This window comes from Ambystoma mexicanum, chromosome 3p (assembly GCF_040938575.1).
Source record: "Ambystoma mexicanum isolate Mex_15411 chromosome 3p, UKY_AmexF1_1, whole genome shotgun sequence".
Taxonomy (NCBI): Eukaryota; Metazoa; Chordata; class Amphibia; order Caudata; family Ambystomatidae; genus Ambystoma; species Ambystoma mexicanum.
In genome coordinates, this window is record NC_090925.1 from 391,374,797 (window position 1) to 391,392,307 (window position 17,511).

Genomic DNA, 17,511 nt, shown 5'->3' on the forward strand with positions numbered 1-17,511 from the left:
ACCCTCACCCCTCTTGAGACCTAGTCTTGACCGCCGCGATCGCTACCTTGATTGGTCTGGCTCGTCCAGAGGTTACCCTGTTCCAAGTAATTAGGTTGGCCTTCTGAACTTCTGCGCCACCAGGACAGAGTTCAGAAATCCGTCTTAACACACGTCTGGCATGCGCTGTCACATCGAGCAATGTGTCTCCTCCCTAATGTAGTTGTGCGAGGTCAATAAACAGCTGCTGCTTTTCGTTGTGTGTTTTCAGCATTCCAAGGGTGACGCGGGATGTTACAGCACACCCACACGGTCTTAGAGCCTTTTCCTTTGGCGGCGCGGAGTGCCACTGTGTTGTTCAGAGTCTTTTCATCAATCGAGAGCGCGCCGTGATTGCGAACGCGAGGGCTTTAATCACTTCTTTTATAGTCTATCCCCGCTCGTGATCGCAGGATTCACTGACCATGATGTTTGTTTTTCCTTTGCCATTGCCGGTGTCGTGTCGGGGATCAGGATCGGAACGTAGAGTACCGGCTGGCTGCAGAGCACTGTTCCGGGAGTGCAGCAGGTAGTTAACCAGAGCCAGTGTCAGCAAGGTTTCTCCATGGAGCTTGAGCCAGCGATGAGCGTTAAGCTGCTGCAGGCAGTTCAATGCAAAGCAGGGCTGCATGTGTGGGTGTGGCTATTTATAGAAGCTCACTCACGCGAACTAGCCTGCAACTTCCATTCAAACTAGATTGCTCTGTTGCCAGCCCTATTGGTGGAACAAAGTATCTTTCTGTGGGGGCCATTTTAGAGGTCCCTTAGTTTGCACAAATCCGGATGATGTGAATGCCATTTGTGCCACAGAGATGTCCAGTTTGTTTTGCTCATATGTTCTGGTGGGGGCCTTAAGGGCCTGATCAGATGGCCTGCATGCGTGTCCGAGGGGGCAGCCCTGACGATCATAACAGCCAGGTCCTAGATGAAACACCCACCATTCAGGTAATTGATGATGCTCTCCACATCATGGACAACAGGGATTTATGCCTCCTGGACAGATCAGCCACCTTTTATAAAGTCGACCACCAGACTCTGATCAACCTCATCGTACAAAGAATATACTTTGCGGTAACAGTTCCTAACTGATTCTCCTACCTCTCGGATGGGCATCTTTAGATCAGACTGCTGCCCGGTTACCTGCAGAGTGCCACAGAGTTCAATCCTCTCCCCGTTGATCTTTAATCTATACATGGAACGGCTGGGATTGATGACCCAGGCATTTTGCTGCATCACTCACCTCCAGAAGTGCCTTGCCATCAACCAAACATATGCATATCTTTAAACTGGACCACAGCTGAATTTGTGCTCCTCAGAAACCCTGCCAAAAAAAGAAAACCATCCGAAGATGGCAGAATAAGATGTACCTGGCCTAATCCCCTCGTCTTCACCCTCTGCCCCCAACTTGTCCAGTCCACCAAATCCCTCAGGTTCATCATGAGCAGCAACATTTCTCTTCAGCAGCACATCAACAAGAAAGCCCAAACTACATGGTACCAGATCACACTGGTCTGCAAGATGAAGCCCTTCCTACCTCCACAGGTCTTCTGGACACTGGTACTGGTACTCATGATTGCACACATTGTTGGGCATAATGCCCTCCTCGTAAGGCTCTCCAAGGTGCTCCTGGCAAAGCAGTGCATCATGCTGAAGTGCATCTTATTACAATTCTAAAAAATGTGACCATATCAAGCTCATCCTGTGCGACCTTCACTGAGTCCCTATGCCTGCCAGGATCCGTTTAAAAATTGCCTGAATCACCCAAAACGCAACCACCAACCAGATGTCCACCTTCCTGGCATATAAACCTTAAGACCTCAGGCAGCACGTTCTCGGATAGAAGCTATACTGTTGCTAGGCTGGAAACTAAACTTGTCCACAGGGGGGAAAAGATCAGGAAATAGGCCTTCTCCTGCTATGCCCCGGTATATTGCAAACAATGCAGGTAGAAATCAGGACCGTTCCAATGATCCTGCAGTTCAGGAAAGAACTAAGAGACCCTGCTCTTAAGAGAATTCAGGCACAACTTCGATAACTGCCCACCTGATCCTTGAACTCTTATACAGAACTCCATTGCTCTCATGCTACATTTGCGCAATATCATATACAAATACAAACACAGTTTTTATAGAGTTGCCCATTTAATCCACTGTACGTTTCTCAGCAAGATTGTGAATCACAATTTGGATGATTTGGAAGACGTTGAATAGCTATCAATCCCATTTGACAGCAGTAAATCAAAAATCTGAAAGAGATGCACACAATTATTAATGCAATAGGCAGTCTTAAAATTCCTAAGTATATAAAGTAAGATACAATTGTGATAAGGTGTTTTTATTTTGTATTTTAATTAGGGCATCAGAGCAAAGACCAGTCTTATTAATAGACTGTGCATAGGACTAGAGCACTTTTGAAAGTTAGGCCTGCTAAGAGGTCAACTACACAACTGCAACGGCTTGAGTTTCAAATTAGAACTCTTTTAGATTTGAGCAAATGCGAGCAAACCCGGGCTTCTCCGGTGACTGCATCCTCACGGCTCAAAGATAGTAGGACGCATGGTTTTTTAAATAAAAATAGAAAACACTTTTGAATAATCTTCACTTATAATTCTATGTTCCGGCAATGGCTAATTTGTACAAGAGGCAACGAGGACCCATATAAGTGTGCCATTTGGAAAAGAGGTCTGGTTCTCTGAAGATCTGCAAGTCCATGATATGTCTCATGCGGAGTCCAGATGTCTGACTTTGCATTTGGCGCAAGTCAGCCCATGCCCCACAACACAAAATACTTCAACAAACGCAACAACAATTTCGCCACATGTCAGTTTCAATGTGCCAAATGCCGATTTAGAGTCTTGCAAATTCACACATCGAATTAGGCCAGAAACCCCCTACTTCCCCACAAAAAAACTATTTTAAAACTCAAGCCGCAGGACAGTTGGAAAGTGGACTTAACAGACCTTGCCCATCTGCAGTCTAACAAAATTGGCATTTGCTCTGATGCACCAATAAAAAGAAGAAATGGCACCTTATCGCAACTGTATTGCACTTTATTTCTTGTGACTATGGGCGCCTATCACATCAACTATTATATACATATGTTTGTGTGCTTGTCAGCGCTGAGAGGGTGCGTGTGCACAATTATGCTTAAAGTCGTGTTTATGTATTAGTGCTATGCATACAGGCGTCTCATGTGCATAGGTATCCTGGCTGTGCATCTTTCAGTTTGGCATTTTTTTGCACTGGACCAGTTCCAGATAAGAGCCAAGTGTATGCCAAAATACAAAGTGGATAGTTTTAAGACATGCATCTCAAAGGCCTTTTGTTCAGTTTCCATATCTAGCTGATTTGTTACAAGTGTAGTGGGGACATCCATACTGTGCATTCTGGGGGCATGTTCAGTATGGTTGGTGGCTGTGTATGCGCATTTTTGCAGTTTCCTTTAGTGGTGTGTTTCTCCAGGTGTTCTGTGCATGCTTGAAATTAGATACATTTTGAAATTCTACCTCACATCTGAGCTCTATATGCGTGTTTTTGATCAAGGTTAATTGAAAACTCCAAGGGGAAAAAAGAACATTTTAAACACTACTTTTTCCAACATGAAAATGTTGGAATATTCCTCAAAATTTGGTTCTGGTCCAATCTGGTGAAATTGCATGGCAGAGTTAACAAGTTAAACAGGAACACGTTTTTCATGTTTTATGTAAAGTGCCATGGAACCTTACCTGTAGTGTTGCCAACGTGGCTCCATAACATAAACAGGCCAGACATGTATGGAGATTGTAGATGAACAAAACAAGCCTCATTGCATGTTTGATGGTGCAGTAAAAAAGTGCCAGTAAATCCGTTGGTTTAGTTAAGGGGCTGGGAAGTCTATGGTTTGGAAGTAGTATCAGTGTTGAAAGGAAATTAAGAATTTTGGATTCCACCTACCTGTTCCACCACCATTCCAGCAAGGTCTCTAAATATTTCATTTAGTTCAGATATTGACTGTACAATTTGCCGAATTTCTCGCTCCCGCTCCTCTACCATCAAGGTATTTTGTTGCACCAGGACCAGCTGGTCATCTGTAAAACCCTGCCAAATTGCAATAAACATTTGAAAATGGCTATGATGGAAAAACCATGATAAATGATTAATAAACTGATGACATTTCCTCTATACAGACATTGTTAACTGACCCGGTCGTAAAGCGTAGTGTCTTCTCCGTCATCCATAAGTGGGGCGGATGTGTCAAAGAAATGCTTGGATCGTTCTTCTCGATTCTTCATGCCTAAAAACAAAGAGGTCCCACCAGGTCACCCATTACTGAAATCTAAGCCTGGACAATCAGACAGTGTCACTAAAGATGTAGCACACAGATTGGCAAAATTAGTAATTATGTGAAAGAACCTTCCAACAAAACGATAATAAGGAAAGAAGTAACACAGTTAAGTTCTACTCTGAAATGGATCCTTGTAGAAGCTGTATGAGGTAGTCTACAATTCTATGTCAAGACCGGAGGCTCACATTATGCTTCTCTTCCTTTATTAATCCATATAAGGAAAAGCTCAGCAGCAAGATATTTTGTGCACCTTATATATTAACATACTTATAATGAAGGTGCGTCCAACATATAATAAAACACCATAAAATGAATCCTACATCCATAACAGTTCCTTAATGGTAAAATACTCCATTTCCCATGATGCTTCCCGAGGTCATCTAGTGTCCATGACCATGTGCCACCTGTCCTCCAATGGGCGTGCATGTATCCCCATAAACAGTCTTGAACAAACTTTCTCTTTCTTTGCTGCTCACAGCAAGACATAAGTTTACTTCTTGTTCAATTCTGTTTATGTGGTTATGTGGACATATTTATCGTTAAACTGATGTTTTACTTATTTATGAATTGCTATTTGTATTATTAAATGCTTATTTGCACGTAGCGTATTGTTTGCAGCCGCCTTTCTTGTTGTTAGGCGTAGATTCCTTGTTTCTGCCGACGCCAGCTGCTTCCTGCTGGCATCGTAGACCTCATTCAGTGCAAACATTTTTGTTCGCGTGTGCCCGCTTGCAGCGTTTTTCACTGAACGCTGCAGCGGGTACCGCTGCGACTGCACTGCTTCCCTGGCCTGAAACAGTTTAACGCAGGCTCCGGGGAACGCAGTGTAGCCTCTCATGGTGCGCAGCGCCGCTTGCGAGCCACCAGGGGGAGCGCCTGCTCTCCCTGGTCCCTTTCTTAGGGCTCCGACACTCACGTGAGCACTTCTGTTCGAAATAACGGTTGCTGAACGCGGGCGCCGGAGTCTTTGACATCAGTTTCATTAATTTCTCCCAAAAAAAAAAAAAAAAAAAAAGGAGACAGTCACGGAGAAAGAAGGAAAACTCCTCACTTCCACACTTCTGCTGCTCCAGCCTGATGAGGGAGCACACTCAGGAGCACAAGACTGAGACAAGAGTAGAATTGAGTACTCCCGTATATATAAGAAAAAAAAAATAAAATAAATTATATATATATATATATATATATATATATATATATATATATATATATATATATGATACATTACTCACCGTAATCGTATTTCTGATGCTTGTATCTGCTTAGATTCACATGCTGTGCATAGGCCGACATCTAGTGGAAGCTGCGGAGTATTACAGTTTGTTTTTCGAAAATCGAAAATGGGCGTCGACACAGGGCGTGCCAGTAATACTATCCCTAGTGTGACGTCCACTGTACCCATGATCCCTCACGCGTCTAGGATCCCCAGATTGTGTTTTTCCTGACATGAGGTAGCATGAGGAGTAGCGTGAGTACAGATAGTCCAAGCAGATAGACAGAAAGGTAAGACTACAAGCAACCATGCGCCTTCTCTCGGAGGGGAGGAAGGGTGGGTCGCATGTGAATCTAAGCAGATACAAGCATCAGAAATACGATTACGGTGAGTAATGTATCCCTTCTGAGGCTTGTGGAATCTGCTTAGATCACATGCTGTGCATAGATTAGCGAGCAGTACCAGAAGAAGGAGGTGGGATGTGAGAAGGGTCATGAGCAAACAGGTGTCTTAGAACCGCTTGTCCCACTTGTGTATCTGTCTTGGAATGAGTGTCAATGCAGTAATGCTGAGTAAAAGTGTGAATAGAGCTCCAAGTAGCTGCTTTGCAAATGGTGTCGAGGGGGACATTTGCAATGAAAGCCAGAGTGGCCCCAATGCCTCTAGTAGAGTGGGCCCTTGGCGTAAAAGGCAGAGTCTTTTCAGAAAGAGAGTAACACAGCTGTATACAGTTGATAATCCACTTAGAGATAGCGCCCTTAGAGACGCGATCCCCCTCTCTGCCTGTAGCTACGGAGACAAACAGTTGATCTGTTTTCCTTAGCGGTCTGGTTTTATTTACATAGTATAAGACCGCCCTACGCACATCTAGGGTGTGTAGTTTCACCTCAGCCGAGCTTTGTGGGTTTTGGAAGAAAGCCGGAAGCTCGATGGACTGGTTTACATGGAACTTGGATATGAATTTTGGTGAGAACCTAGGGTGTGTGCGTAAAACCAGTTTGTCCTTGTGGATAGTAAAGAAAGGATCTTGCACTGACAGAGCCTGAATTTCACTGACCCTTCTTATGGAGGTAATGGCTACTAAGAAGGCCGTTTTATAAGTCAGGTGTTTGAGACTACTTTTATGCATGGGTTCGAAGGGGGGGCCCATGAGCTTAGCTAGCACCACGTTGAGGTCCCATCTTGGCGGTGGGTTCGAAATAGGAGGGTGAAGTCTCTTTACTCCTTCCATGAAGGCTTTAACCACTGGTACTTTCCACCACGAGACCCTGTTATGGGATGTGGTGTAAGCCGAGAGGGCTGCCAGGTGTACTTTCAGAGAGTTAAAAACCAACCCTGCATCCAGCAGGTGGAGCATGTATGTTACAACGTTGGAAGGAGTGCAATCAACCGGGTTGATTTGTTTATTCTGGCACCAGATAACAAATCTTTTCCACTTGTCAAAGTAACAGTGTCTTGTATTTGGTTTCCTGGACTCTTTTAGAATGTCCATACACCTCTGTGGTAATTTGAGATGTCCAAACTCTATGACTTCAGGAGCCATGCTGCTAGGTTCATAGAGTTGGGTTCCTGATGCACTGTTTGACCTTGTTGCTGGGACAGAAGGTTGTACCAGGCTGGGAGTCCTGCGTAGGTGTGGAAACCATGGTTGTCTCGCCCACATGGGAGCAACTAGGATGAGCGTCATAGATTCCTTGTTCATCTTGTACACCACCTTCCTGATGAGAGGAGTTGGTGGAAAAGCGTACGCAAACATCCCTGACCAGTTCATCCACAGGGCATTCCCCTGGGAGTCCGTTTGGGGGAACCTGGATGCAAATCCTGGGCATTGTTTGTTTTCGCTTGTGGCGAATAGGTCTATAGTGGGGAAACCCCACTGAGAGAAGAGATCTTCTACTACGTCTCTGTGAAGGACCCATTCGTGTTCTTCTGGGAGGGAGTCTCTGCTTAGAGCATCCGCTAGGGAATTGAGCTCCCCTGGAACATGTTGCGATGATAGGAAGATGTTCCGTCTGAGTGCCCATATCCATATTTTCTGGGCAAGCTTGGACAGATTTGGCGAACGAGTCCCTCCTTGCTTGTTCAGATAGAACATGGCTGTCGTGCTGTCCGTCCTGATCTGCACCGACAAGTTCAGTAGATGGGGCTCGAACGCCTGCAGCGCTCGGAATACTGCCAGAAGCTCTAGCAGATTGATGTGGTTCTTGGCTACTGAGTGAGACCAGAGACCCTGAGCTGTGTGGTGGAGATGGTGAGCTCCCCACCCAGTCAGGCATGCATCTGTAGTCACAACTGCCTGTACTTCGGGATCGTAAAAGGGTTTCCCCTTTGCGAGATTCTCTCTTGTCCACCAGTGTAGGCTCTGTACGAGTGTTGGCGAAACGACCACTAGATCGTCCCACTGACCACTTGCCTGAGACCACTGTTTCGCCAACCATTCCTGCATGGGACGCATGCGCAGACGCGCGTGGGGGACCAGGTAAATGCATGACGCCATCATGCCCAGTAACCGCATAGCTTTGCGTACTGTTATCTGTTGACCTGACTGATAATGCGGAATTTGCAGAAGTATATTCCGAATTCTTTCTTCCGAGGGGAAGGTCAATTCTTTCTGAGTATCTAGGATAGCTCCTAGAAACTGTTTTGAGGTGCTTGGCACCAGACTTGACTTTTTCTCGTTGATAGAGAAGCCTAATTCGTGGAGGAGGTCGATAGTCCTCTGAATGTTTGACCTGCAGATTCCTGGGGTTTCCCCCGTTATGAGCCAGTCGTCCAGATAAGGGTACACTGGGATTGCCTCCCTGCATAGGTGTGCAGCTGCCACCGCCAGTACCTTGGTGAATACCCTTGGTGCTGAAGCTATCCCGAAGGGCAGTACACCTTGAATTGGTAGTGGCGACTGTCCACCTTGAAGCGCAAGTATTTTCTGTGCGCCGGGAGCATGGAAATATGAAAATAGGCATCTTTCATATCCAAGGCTGCCATGTAATCCCCCTTTTTTAGGAGTGGGATTACCTCTTGTAGCGTGGTCATACGGAATTTTTGGGGCTTGACATACTTGTTGGCAGGCCGTAAGTCCAATACTGGGCGCATTGTTAAATCTTTCTTTGGCACAAGGAAGTAAGTTGAATAGATACCCTTGTTTACCTGGTGTCCTGGGACGAGTTCTATCGCGTCCTTTAGGAGCAGATTGTAGATTTCCTCGAGGAGGATCTTTTGATGTTCTAAAGAGTGGACTTTTTGTCTTGGAGGATGGTTTCGGGGACGTTGCAGTAGTTCTATACAGTACCCCTTGGATACCGTCGACAGCACCCATCTGTCGGATGTTATCCCTTCCCATGCCTGGGTGAAGCTGGATATTCGTCCCCCTACTGGGGTTGCATGGGAAGGGACCCTGAAATGAGCGTCACTGCTTTGGTGGAGGCGTGCCGCCTCCTTTACTGGGGCTGCCTCTGCCTCTACCACGTCCTCTTCTACTAGCCCTACCATACCCCTGGGTAGACTGTTGTGAGTTGGTGTTCCACTGTGTACCCTGGGTGTGGGAATAGCTATTTCCTCTATTGGAATTTTGGCCGCGGGGGCGACGAAAATTGCCGTTCCCTCTTTGGTTAGGTGGTTTTGTAGTTAATTGGCCAAGGGATTTGAGGGTGTCGAATTCCTCCTTAGCGTTTTTTAGAGCGTCCTCGACTGCCTTTCCAAACAGGAGATCACTTTCCACTGGTTTGTCTAAGAGTGCAGCTTGTGTTTCTGCTCTGAATCCCGACTGCCTCAACCAAGCATGTCTTTTGATGACAGTCCCCTCTGCTATAATTCTACCCGCATTGTCTGCGGCGTCCAAAGTTGCTTTTAAAATGCAGCCTGAGACGTTTCTTCCCTCTGCACAAATGCGAGCTAGCTGGCTCTTAAGGGGTTCGGGAGCGGAATCTATTAGTGCTGCAACTTCTTCCCACTGATGGCAGTTGTAGCTGGCCAACAGTGTGGTGGAATTCGCGATTCTGGTTTGGTAGGCTGCCGTGGAAGCTACTTTTCTACCAAAACCATAGAGTTTCTTACTTTCCTTGTCGGGGGGAGCCTCCGAGGAAGATAATGGGGTTCCAGCTCTCTTGCGGGTGTTAGTAACGACTAGAGAGTCTGGCTTAAGTTGGCCTCTAATATATAGAGGGTCCGACTGGGCAGCTTTAAACAGCTTCTCTACTCTCGGGTTTACAGGTCTTGTCAGGTTTGGGTTGACAAGGGATGGTGCTATTCTGCGTTGAATAGATTTCAGGATGGGAATGGTCTGGGCTACTGTCTTCCTTTCCCCTATTAGTTCCTCCGCGAAGTCCCTCTCTTCTTGGACACCTTGTGTGTCTATGTGGAAGTGGTTAGCTGCCCGAGAGAGCAGTTCATTTAGGAGGGGCTGATTATCTATTGGGGAATCAGACACTGGGGCTTCCCTTTCGACTGGTGAGTCCATTCTGAAAATATCTGGGCTATTTTCTGGCTCATCCTCGTCTTCGTCCTCCTCGTAATAATCTGACACTGCGAGATCTTCTGGTGTCTCAAAATCCTGGCCCTCTATAAGGGAAGAGTCTCCTTGGCCTGTAGGGAAAAGGCAAGAATAGGGTTGGACCTCGAAGGGGTCTGAAGCCTTTAATGGTGTCTCGACCCGGGGCCTTTTATTTGAAGGGATAGGGTCCCTTGAACCTGAGGGAGAAGATTCCTGAGGGTTTAAAGCTAGGAGTTGGTCAGGGTGTCTTTCGAAGAAATTTGCTAAGGAGGACATCCTTGACATTACTCTGTCAATGTCCTCGCATGACCAGAGTTTTGAGCTTGGGGTGACCTTGCTGGAACTCTCTATGGACTGTCCCTGAGAAGACTTGGACGGGGAAGACAGTTCTATTGTTGTGGGGGATTGCAAGGGTTGTTTCCTTTGTTGCTTACCCCCTTCCCCGTGGGTGGAAGTGTGTTTACCATTTCCCTTATCTTTCGACGCCTGGCGTCGAGGATCGGAGGTGGAATCCCTGTGTTTCGAACTAGGCTTCGACACTGGGCCCTCCTTACTCCCAAGTGATGTACCCTTTCCCTGGGGTGCAGGCTGGGGATGGAAGTCGTGTTCGTCTCCGGACGAGTGATCTTCCGTGATGTTAATGGGCGAGGCACTATGTGCAAGTGTGGAGGCTTGCCTGACGTCGTGCGGCGACCTCGACCGGGACCGCCCAGAGGACGTCCTTTCGGACCGCTCCTTCTGTGCCTCTTTCCGAGGTTTCGACGACGTCGAATCTCGGGTGGCTTTTTTGTGTTTAGCGTGTGTATGTGTAACGCTCTTGTCGCCGGGGGACTTCCCCATAGTCGCCGGGACGGACGACCTTCCGAGGCCGGGGACGTGCGTTAGGCTGTCTTTCGACGCCTTGGTGCCCTCGCCGTCCGAAAGTCCGGCGTCGCTGCCGTCGCTGAAGGTACCCTCCGCCTCCATAGCTGCTAGCTTGGCGTGGTGGGCCCAACGCTTGGTGGAGCGGTCCTTAAGGGTTTTGGTCTTAAACTTGCTACAGGCCCTGCAACCCGCCTCGGGGTGGTCTCTGGGCAGGCAAAGGTTGCACGTAGCGTGCTTATCTACCCAAGGGTATTTCTTATTACACTTGGGGCAAAACTGAAAGGGCGTACCCTCCATACGCGCCTGTGGGCAGCGGGCAAGTGTGTGTAGGTAAGAAGGTGTCTATAACCGAGTGTGGAAGTGTACCACCCCCCACTCTCCCTACTTGTAGGGCCGAGGCCAGCGGCCCAGGTCCGAGCCGAGGCGGAAGCCTCAAGGCCCAATCCGTCGGGTTTCGACGTTGATCTCCTCCCCGGTTCGGCGTTGAGATGCTGATCGACGTAAGGGTGACAAAACGGGGCAAATTAGAATTAGTTTTAAGTGCAAATATGGCAAAGCCAGGGAACTCCGATGAAGTGCTTCCGACCAGAATGGCGGAAAAAAACAATCTGGGGATCCTAGACGCGTGAGGGATCATGGGTACAGTGGACGTCACACTAGGGATAGTATTACTGGCACGCCCTGTGTCGACGCCCATTTTCGATTTTCGAAAAACAAACTGTAATACTCCGCAGCTTCCACTAGATGTCGGCCTATGCACAGCATGTGATCTAAGCAGATTCCACAAGCCTCAGAAATATATATACACACACACACACATCTCACACGTGAGGTGTTGTGCATAGAACAGTGAGATGTGTGGTCTACTTGCGAGTGTAACACCGAAACTAAGAGGTGGTGGCAGTGTGGTGGCTGCAGTGCTTAATTTGTGGGGGTGTTTGCCAGGGGTCAGCCTTGGCACTTATTTCTAAGCCCTGGCACTTATTGTCTCAAACTCAGTTTGATGATGATGATATGGCATTTTGGCAACTTGATTATTTCAACTGTCAGTCATAGTTCCACAAGTAGCAACAGTGTGCACTGGCCTGGGTCTCTCTATCCTGTTCTGGTTCGCTGGCCTAGGTCTCTCTATTCTGTTCTGGCTCGCTGGCCTGGGTCTCCCTATCCTGTTCTGGCTCGCTGGCCTGGCTCTCCCTATCCTGTTTTGGCTCGCTGGCCTGGGTCTCCCTATCCTGTTCTGGCTTGATGGCCTGGGTCTCCCTATCCTGTTCTGGCTTGATGGCCTGGGTCTCCCTATCCTGTTTTGGCTCGCTGGCCTGGGTCTCCCTATCCTGTTCTGGCTTGATGGCCTGGGTCTCCCTATCCTGTATTTCTGATGCTTGTATCTGCTTAGATTCACATGCTGTGCATAGGCCGATATCTAGTGGAAGCTGCAGAGTATTACAGTTTGTTTTTCGAAACTCGAAAATGGGCGTCGACACAGGGCGTGCCAGTAATACTATCCCTAGTGTGACGTCCACTGTACCAAAGATCCCTCACGTGTCTAGGATCCTCAGATTGTATTTTTTCTGACATAAGGTAGCATGAGGAGTAGCGCGAGTACAGATAATCCAAGCAGATAGATAGAAAGGTAAGACTACAAGCAACCATGCGCCTTCTCTCAGAGGGGAGGAAGGGTGGGTCGCATGTGAATCTAAGCAGATACAAGCATCAGAAATACAATTACGGTGAGTAATGTATCCCTTCTGAGGCTTGTGGAATCTGCTTAGATCACATACTGTGCATAGATTAGCGAGCAGTACCTGAAGAAGGAGATGGGATGTGAGAAGGGTCATGAGCAAATAAGTGTCTTAGAACCGCTTGTCCCACTTGTGTATCTGCCTTGGAATGGGTGTCAATGCAGTAATGCTGAGTAAAAGTGTGAATAGAGCTCCAAGTAGCTGCTTTGCAAATGGTGTCAGAGTGGCCCCAATGCCTCTTGTAGAGTGGGCTCTTGGCGTGAAAGGCAGAGTCTTTTCAGAGAGTGAGTAACACAGCTGGATACAGTTAATAATCCACTTCGAGATGGCACCTTTAGAGACGCGATCCCCCTCTCTGCCTGTAGTTTTATTTACATAGTACTAATATATTGATTGATCATGATCACTGGGCTTTGAGAGAAGGCGATCAGTGAGCCCAGAGGGGGAAAAAAATATATATAATAAAAAAGGAATAGATAAGGTGCTTATTATTATCATGGCAGCGCAGTATTCCCCTCAATCTGATCAGGCTTGGTCCGAAGGTGAGGTGGATTCATGTTGTATTGATGAGGTGGCTATGGAAAAAAGCCTTCAAAAAGGCATTGTGATCCACTGTTGAAAACAGCATTAAAAAGGCTGAGTCAGGCATGCTCCTGCCAATACAACAACACCTAAACAATATGGAGGAGCGCATGCGAGGGGCATCTCCGTCGGGAAAGAAGACCCAGAAGAGGAAGCATCTTACACAAGGGGGATGTAGAATGGCTCGCAAGAGCAAAAGCTCTCTGACCACCCCCACCCCCCCCCCCCCCGAGCTAATCGATTCCTGTCACTGCTGCCGTATCCGACGCCTTCTCCAGGCTGAAAAAAGCCTTTATGAGTCGGAAGGTAACCCTTTCCCTTCAAGGACCCTCTAACCCCGAGGAGGAAAACAGGGGTACGAGACCCTCAAGCCCAGAGGGAGATGGACAGGGCATGGAAGACGACCAAAGTGCAAGAGTATATGAACATCTATCGCACTCTTCCTCAGATGAGGATACCCAGATATGGAGTTCGAAACCCTCAGCCTCAGGGATTGTGGCAGTCCCCATCCTCAGGAGAGGGTCTGGGAACAGCCTCCTGAGAAGGGGATGTTCGCTCCCGACGATTTAGTACACCCCAGATCCTCTGACTGGGAGCCATCAGCCAGAACAACTGATTACATTTTTCATAGACTGCGCAAGCCTCTTGACAAAGAGATCAGAGCAAGACTACGGGCAGAATGCCCACGTCCTGAAATATCAGATAGAGTGGCTCTGACTCCAGAACTCGATGAAAAAATGATCACATTCTTGGGCAAGCACGTGAAAGATACCAGGAAAGGCATCGACCGAGCCTGGAAGTCTTGCCAGGATAAGCTTCTGGACATCACCGGTCCACTTGCAAAGATCCTAGACCTGGCGGAAGACGCCTCTAAATCTTCAGACCCTATTGACCCAGTGATCCTCTCCGGTTGGGCTCAGAGAGCAATCTGTCTACTGGGTAACGCAAGCTGCGCTATTTCCACAGAACGTCGGAAGGGCATCCTCTTCAAGATCGACTCGAAGCTAACTGAACTAGCAAACACTGAGTCTGGTGCTGCCGCTCAGGGCTTACTCTTTGGAGATCCTTTCATGAAGCAAATGGCTAAGTTTGGCGGTACCTTTACCACTTTAGACAAAGCCCAAGCCTCCATCAAGAGGGTCTTTGCACCAAAACTTTTCTCCAGTGCCGGTCGAGGTCGCTCTTCCGGCCGCTGTTCCTTTGACAGAAGACCTCAATACCAAAAGGGAGCAACACAATGCTTGGCAAGAGCGCAGCGATACGTTCTTTCCGTCTAGAGGACGAGGCAGAGGGCGCTCCTAGAGGAGAGCCTCCAAGAACACAACCCAACATCAACCAACAGGTCAGTCTGCTCGTACCAGCACCAGCGCCACATACACCCATTGGGGGGAGGCTAACACTCTTTACAGATGCTTGGGATGTTTGATCAGGGGACACCTGGGTCAGGGACGCAGCGCGCGGTCTCCGCCTAGAATTTTTTCACGCAGCCCTTCCAGGTCAGTCGCCCCGCCCCCCTAGTTATGTCCGAAATAGATCGGAGTGCGCTAGAAGGCGAGATTCACAGTCTATATCAAAAGAACGCAATTCACCCCTGCTCGAGTCCGGGTGGTTTCTTCAGCCCAATTTTTCTGGTGCGCAGGAAAGAGAAGATGAGGCCCGTAATAAATCTGAGCACTCAACGAGTTTAGAATCTACCATCATTTCAAGATGGAAAGCATCCACATGCTCAGGGACATCCTGAGGCCAAATGATTGGCTCATGCGTCTGGATTTAAAGGATGCCTATCTCGCAGTGCCCATTCATCAGGCACGCGTGAATAACCTAAAGTTCTCTTGGGATCTCCAAGATTGGGAGTTCACGAGTCTCCCCTTCGGACTCTCTTCAGCACTCTGGGCCTTTACCAAGCTGTTAAGACCAGTGTTGGCTCCTCTTAGAGAACAGGGCGTCCGACTGATAGTGTACCTGGATGACATTCTTATGACTCAGTCTCCGGAGCTATTAGAAGAACAAGCCAGGCTAACTATAGATCTGCTGCACAGTCTCGGCTTTCTCATCAATTGGGAGAAGTCAGTTCTTTGTCCTTCCAGGAACCTAGAATTTCTGGGATTCATAGTGGACACCCAAAATGCACAACTTTTTCTCCCAGCTGCCAAAATACATTCCAACAAGCGGGAGATTCACAGGCTTCTGCAGAGGGAACTAATCTCTCTACGGGAGCTAGCAAGGGTGATAGGACTTCTATCCTAGTCTGTCCAAGTGATATTTCCCGGTACCCTACATTACCGAGAACTACAAAGACTGAAGGGCCAACACCTGAGACGAGGTCTCTCTTACTCTCAACGCCTGACTCTGTCCCCTCAGGCGAGAACAGAACTCAATTGGTGGCTCATGCACATGTAGGCCTGGAACGGCAGAGTCATCTTCGGTTGCACCCCGGATATCATCCTCGAATCAGACGCCAGTCGTTCTGGTTAGGGAGCGAGATGTGGCTCAGTAGCCACAGGAGGAACTTGGTCCCCACAGGAGTTGGAAATGCATATAAACTGCCTAGAGCTTCTTGCGGGCTCATTCGGAGTTCGCTCCTTTGCCAGGAACGAAGTGAGCTGCTGTATCTTACCGAAGATGGACAACATATCCGGAGTAAGATACATCAATCGTCTGGGCGGTACCAGATCACGTCCACTAGCAGAACTAGCCAAAGACTTTTGGAATTTCTGCCTGGATCACCGAATTTCCATCACGCGGAATATATTCCGGGTCTCAGGAATGTGATAGCGGACTGGCGTTCTCGCCATTATGCTGATTCCAGCGACTGGACACTCAGAGAAGTTTCTTTGCCTGCAACAGATCTGGGGTCCAATGTCCAAAGATCTCTTTGCCTCCCGTCTCACAAAGCTTTCGGTGTTCTACAGCTGGAGACCCGACCCAGCCGCCTCGGCGACAGATGCGTTCTTACAACCCTGGACACAAGGGGTCCACTACGCCTTTCCATGATAGCGAGGACCCTAGCGAAGACCGTTCAGGACCAAACAGAGCTAGTCCTCATAGCCCCAGTCTGGACTTCTCAGACTTGGTATCCAGTTCTTCTGGAACTTTCTATGGATTCCCCAATCCTTCTACCCCACTCTCCAGATCTTCTATTGAATCCATGGAAACAACCTCACTCCCTGCTCCTCTTCGGGTCTTTGACTCTGGTGACTTGGAGGATTTCAGGGCGAGATGGAGAACTCTGGGCATGTCCCTCAAAGCAGTACAGCTGATTGAGGAGAGCTGCGCCCCCACAACTCTCAAGAGGTATTCCAATTCCTGGAGTGCCTGAAAGATCTGGTGTCAGGACCAGGGTTTTCACCCAGTTCCGGTACCTTTAGAGGAAATTCTCAATTTCTTGGCCTCTTTAGTGGAAAGAGGGCTTGTGTATAGAACAGTGAACGCATATCGCTGTGCAATTTCTGCAGGTCACGACCTCATACAAGGGGCCCCAGCCGGAGAGCATTACCTTGTTTGCAGATTGCTTAAAGGCGTTCGGCTTACAGTCCCGCCTCCGGCCTGTTATGATAAACTGTGGGACGTTCACAAAGTACTCAATCTTTTTCTTTCTTGGCCGTCTAACGAAAAACAATCACGTACGGCTCTCTCTGGCAAGCTTACTACCTTGCTTTGTCTAGTTTCTTGTAGGAGAGTTTCGGATGTCAGAGCTCTAGACTTAGCGGGCAGGTCTTTTTCCCCAGACGGTATTGTTTTTCACATACGAAGAAGAACTAAGTGCGACTCAAAAGTGATTTCCTACCCAGCTTTCAGGGAACAACCTAAGCTTTGTTTGGTGCAATGTTTGAAAACCTATGAAAAAAGGTGACAGCTTCACTCAGAACCTTGCCCAACGACCAGCTTCTTATAGCTATTCGCAAACCCCCCAAAGCAGCATCAGCCCCTACCTTAGCACGCTGGACCCTAGCGCAAGCAGGGATAGATACTCTTCAATTCGGCGCCCATTCTGTTAGAGGAGCAATGGCCTCCAAAGCCTTCCAGGTTAGTGTTCGATTAGAGGACATCATGAGGATGGCAGATTGGGCAGGAGAGTCAATATTCAAAGAATTCTACCTGAAACCGGTAGAACAGCCTGCTTCGATTGTGGTAAGTAAGCTTTGAACTAGCATAATGTGAGCCTCCGGTCTTGACATAGAATAAAGATTTTCCATAATAATTTACTAGAAAGTCTTAATTCTATTAAAGACACGGAGGCGAGCATTATCCCACCCAGCGAAGGAAAAGGGTTGCGCATATCG

General features: G+C 47.9%; 1 protein-coding gene across 2 annotated transcripts in view; it reads right to left on the bottom strand.

Annotated features, from left to right (window-relative positions):
* Positions 1-17,511, bottom strand: part of STX16 (syntaxin 16) — a 296,294-nt gene that overhangs the window by 84,191 nt on the left and 194,592 nt on the right. For both annotated transcript variants that reach the window (XM_069651061.1, XM_069651060.1), the window contains exons 5-6: positions 4,199-4,290; positions 3,951-4,094 (exon numbers count right to left, since the gene is read on the bottom strand). In XM_069651061.1, coding sequence (XP_069507162.1) covers positions 3,951-4,094; positions 4,199-4,290 — 236 coding nt within the window. The remainder of the gene's footprint in view (positions 1-3,950; positions 4,095-4,198; positions 4,291-17,511) is intronic.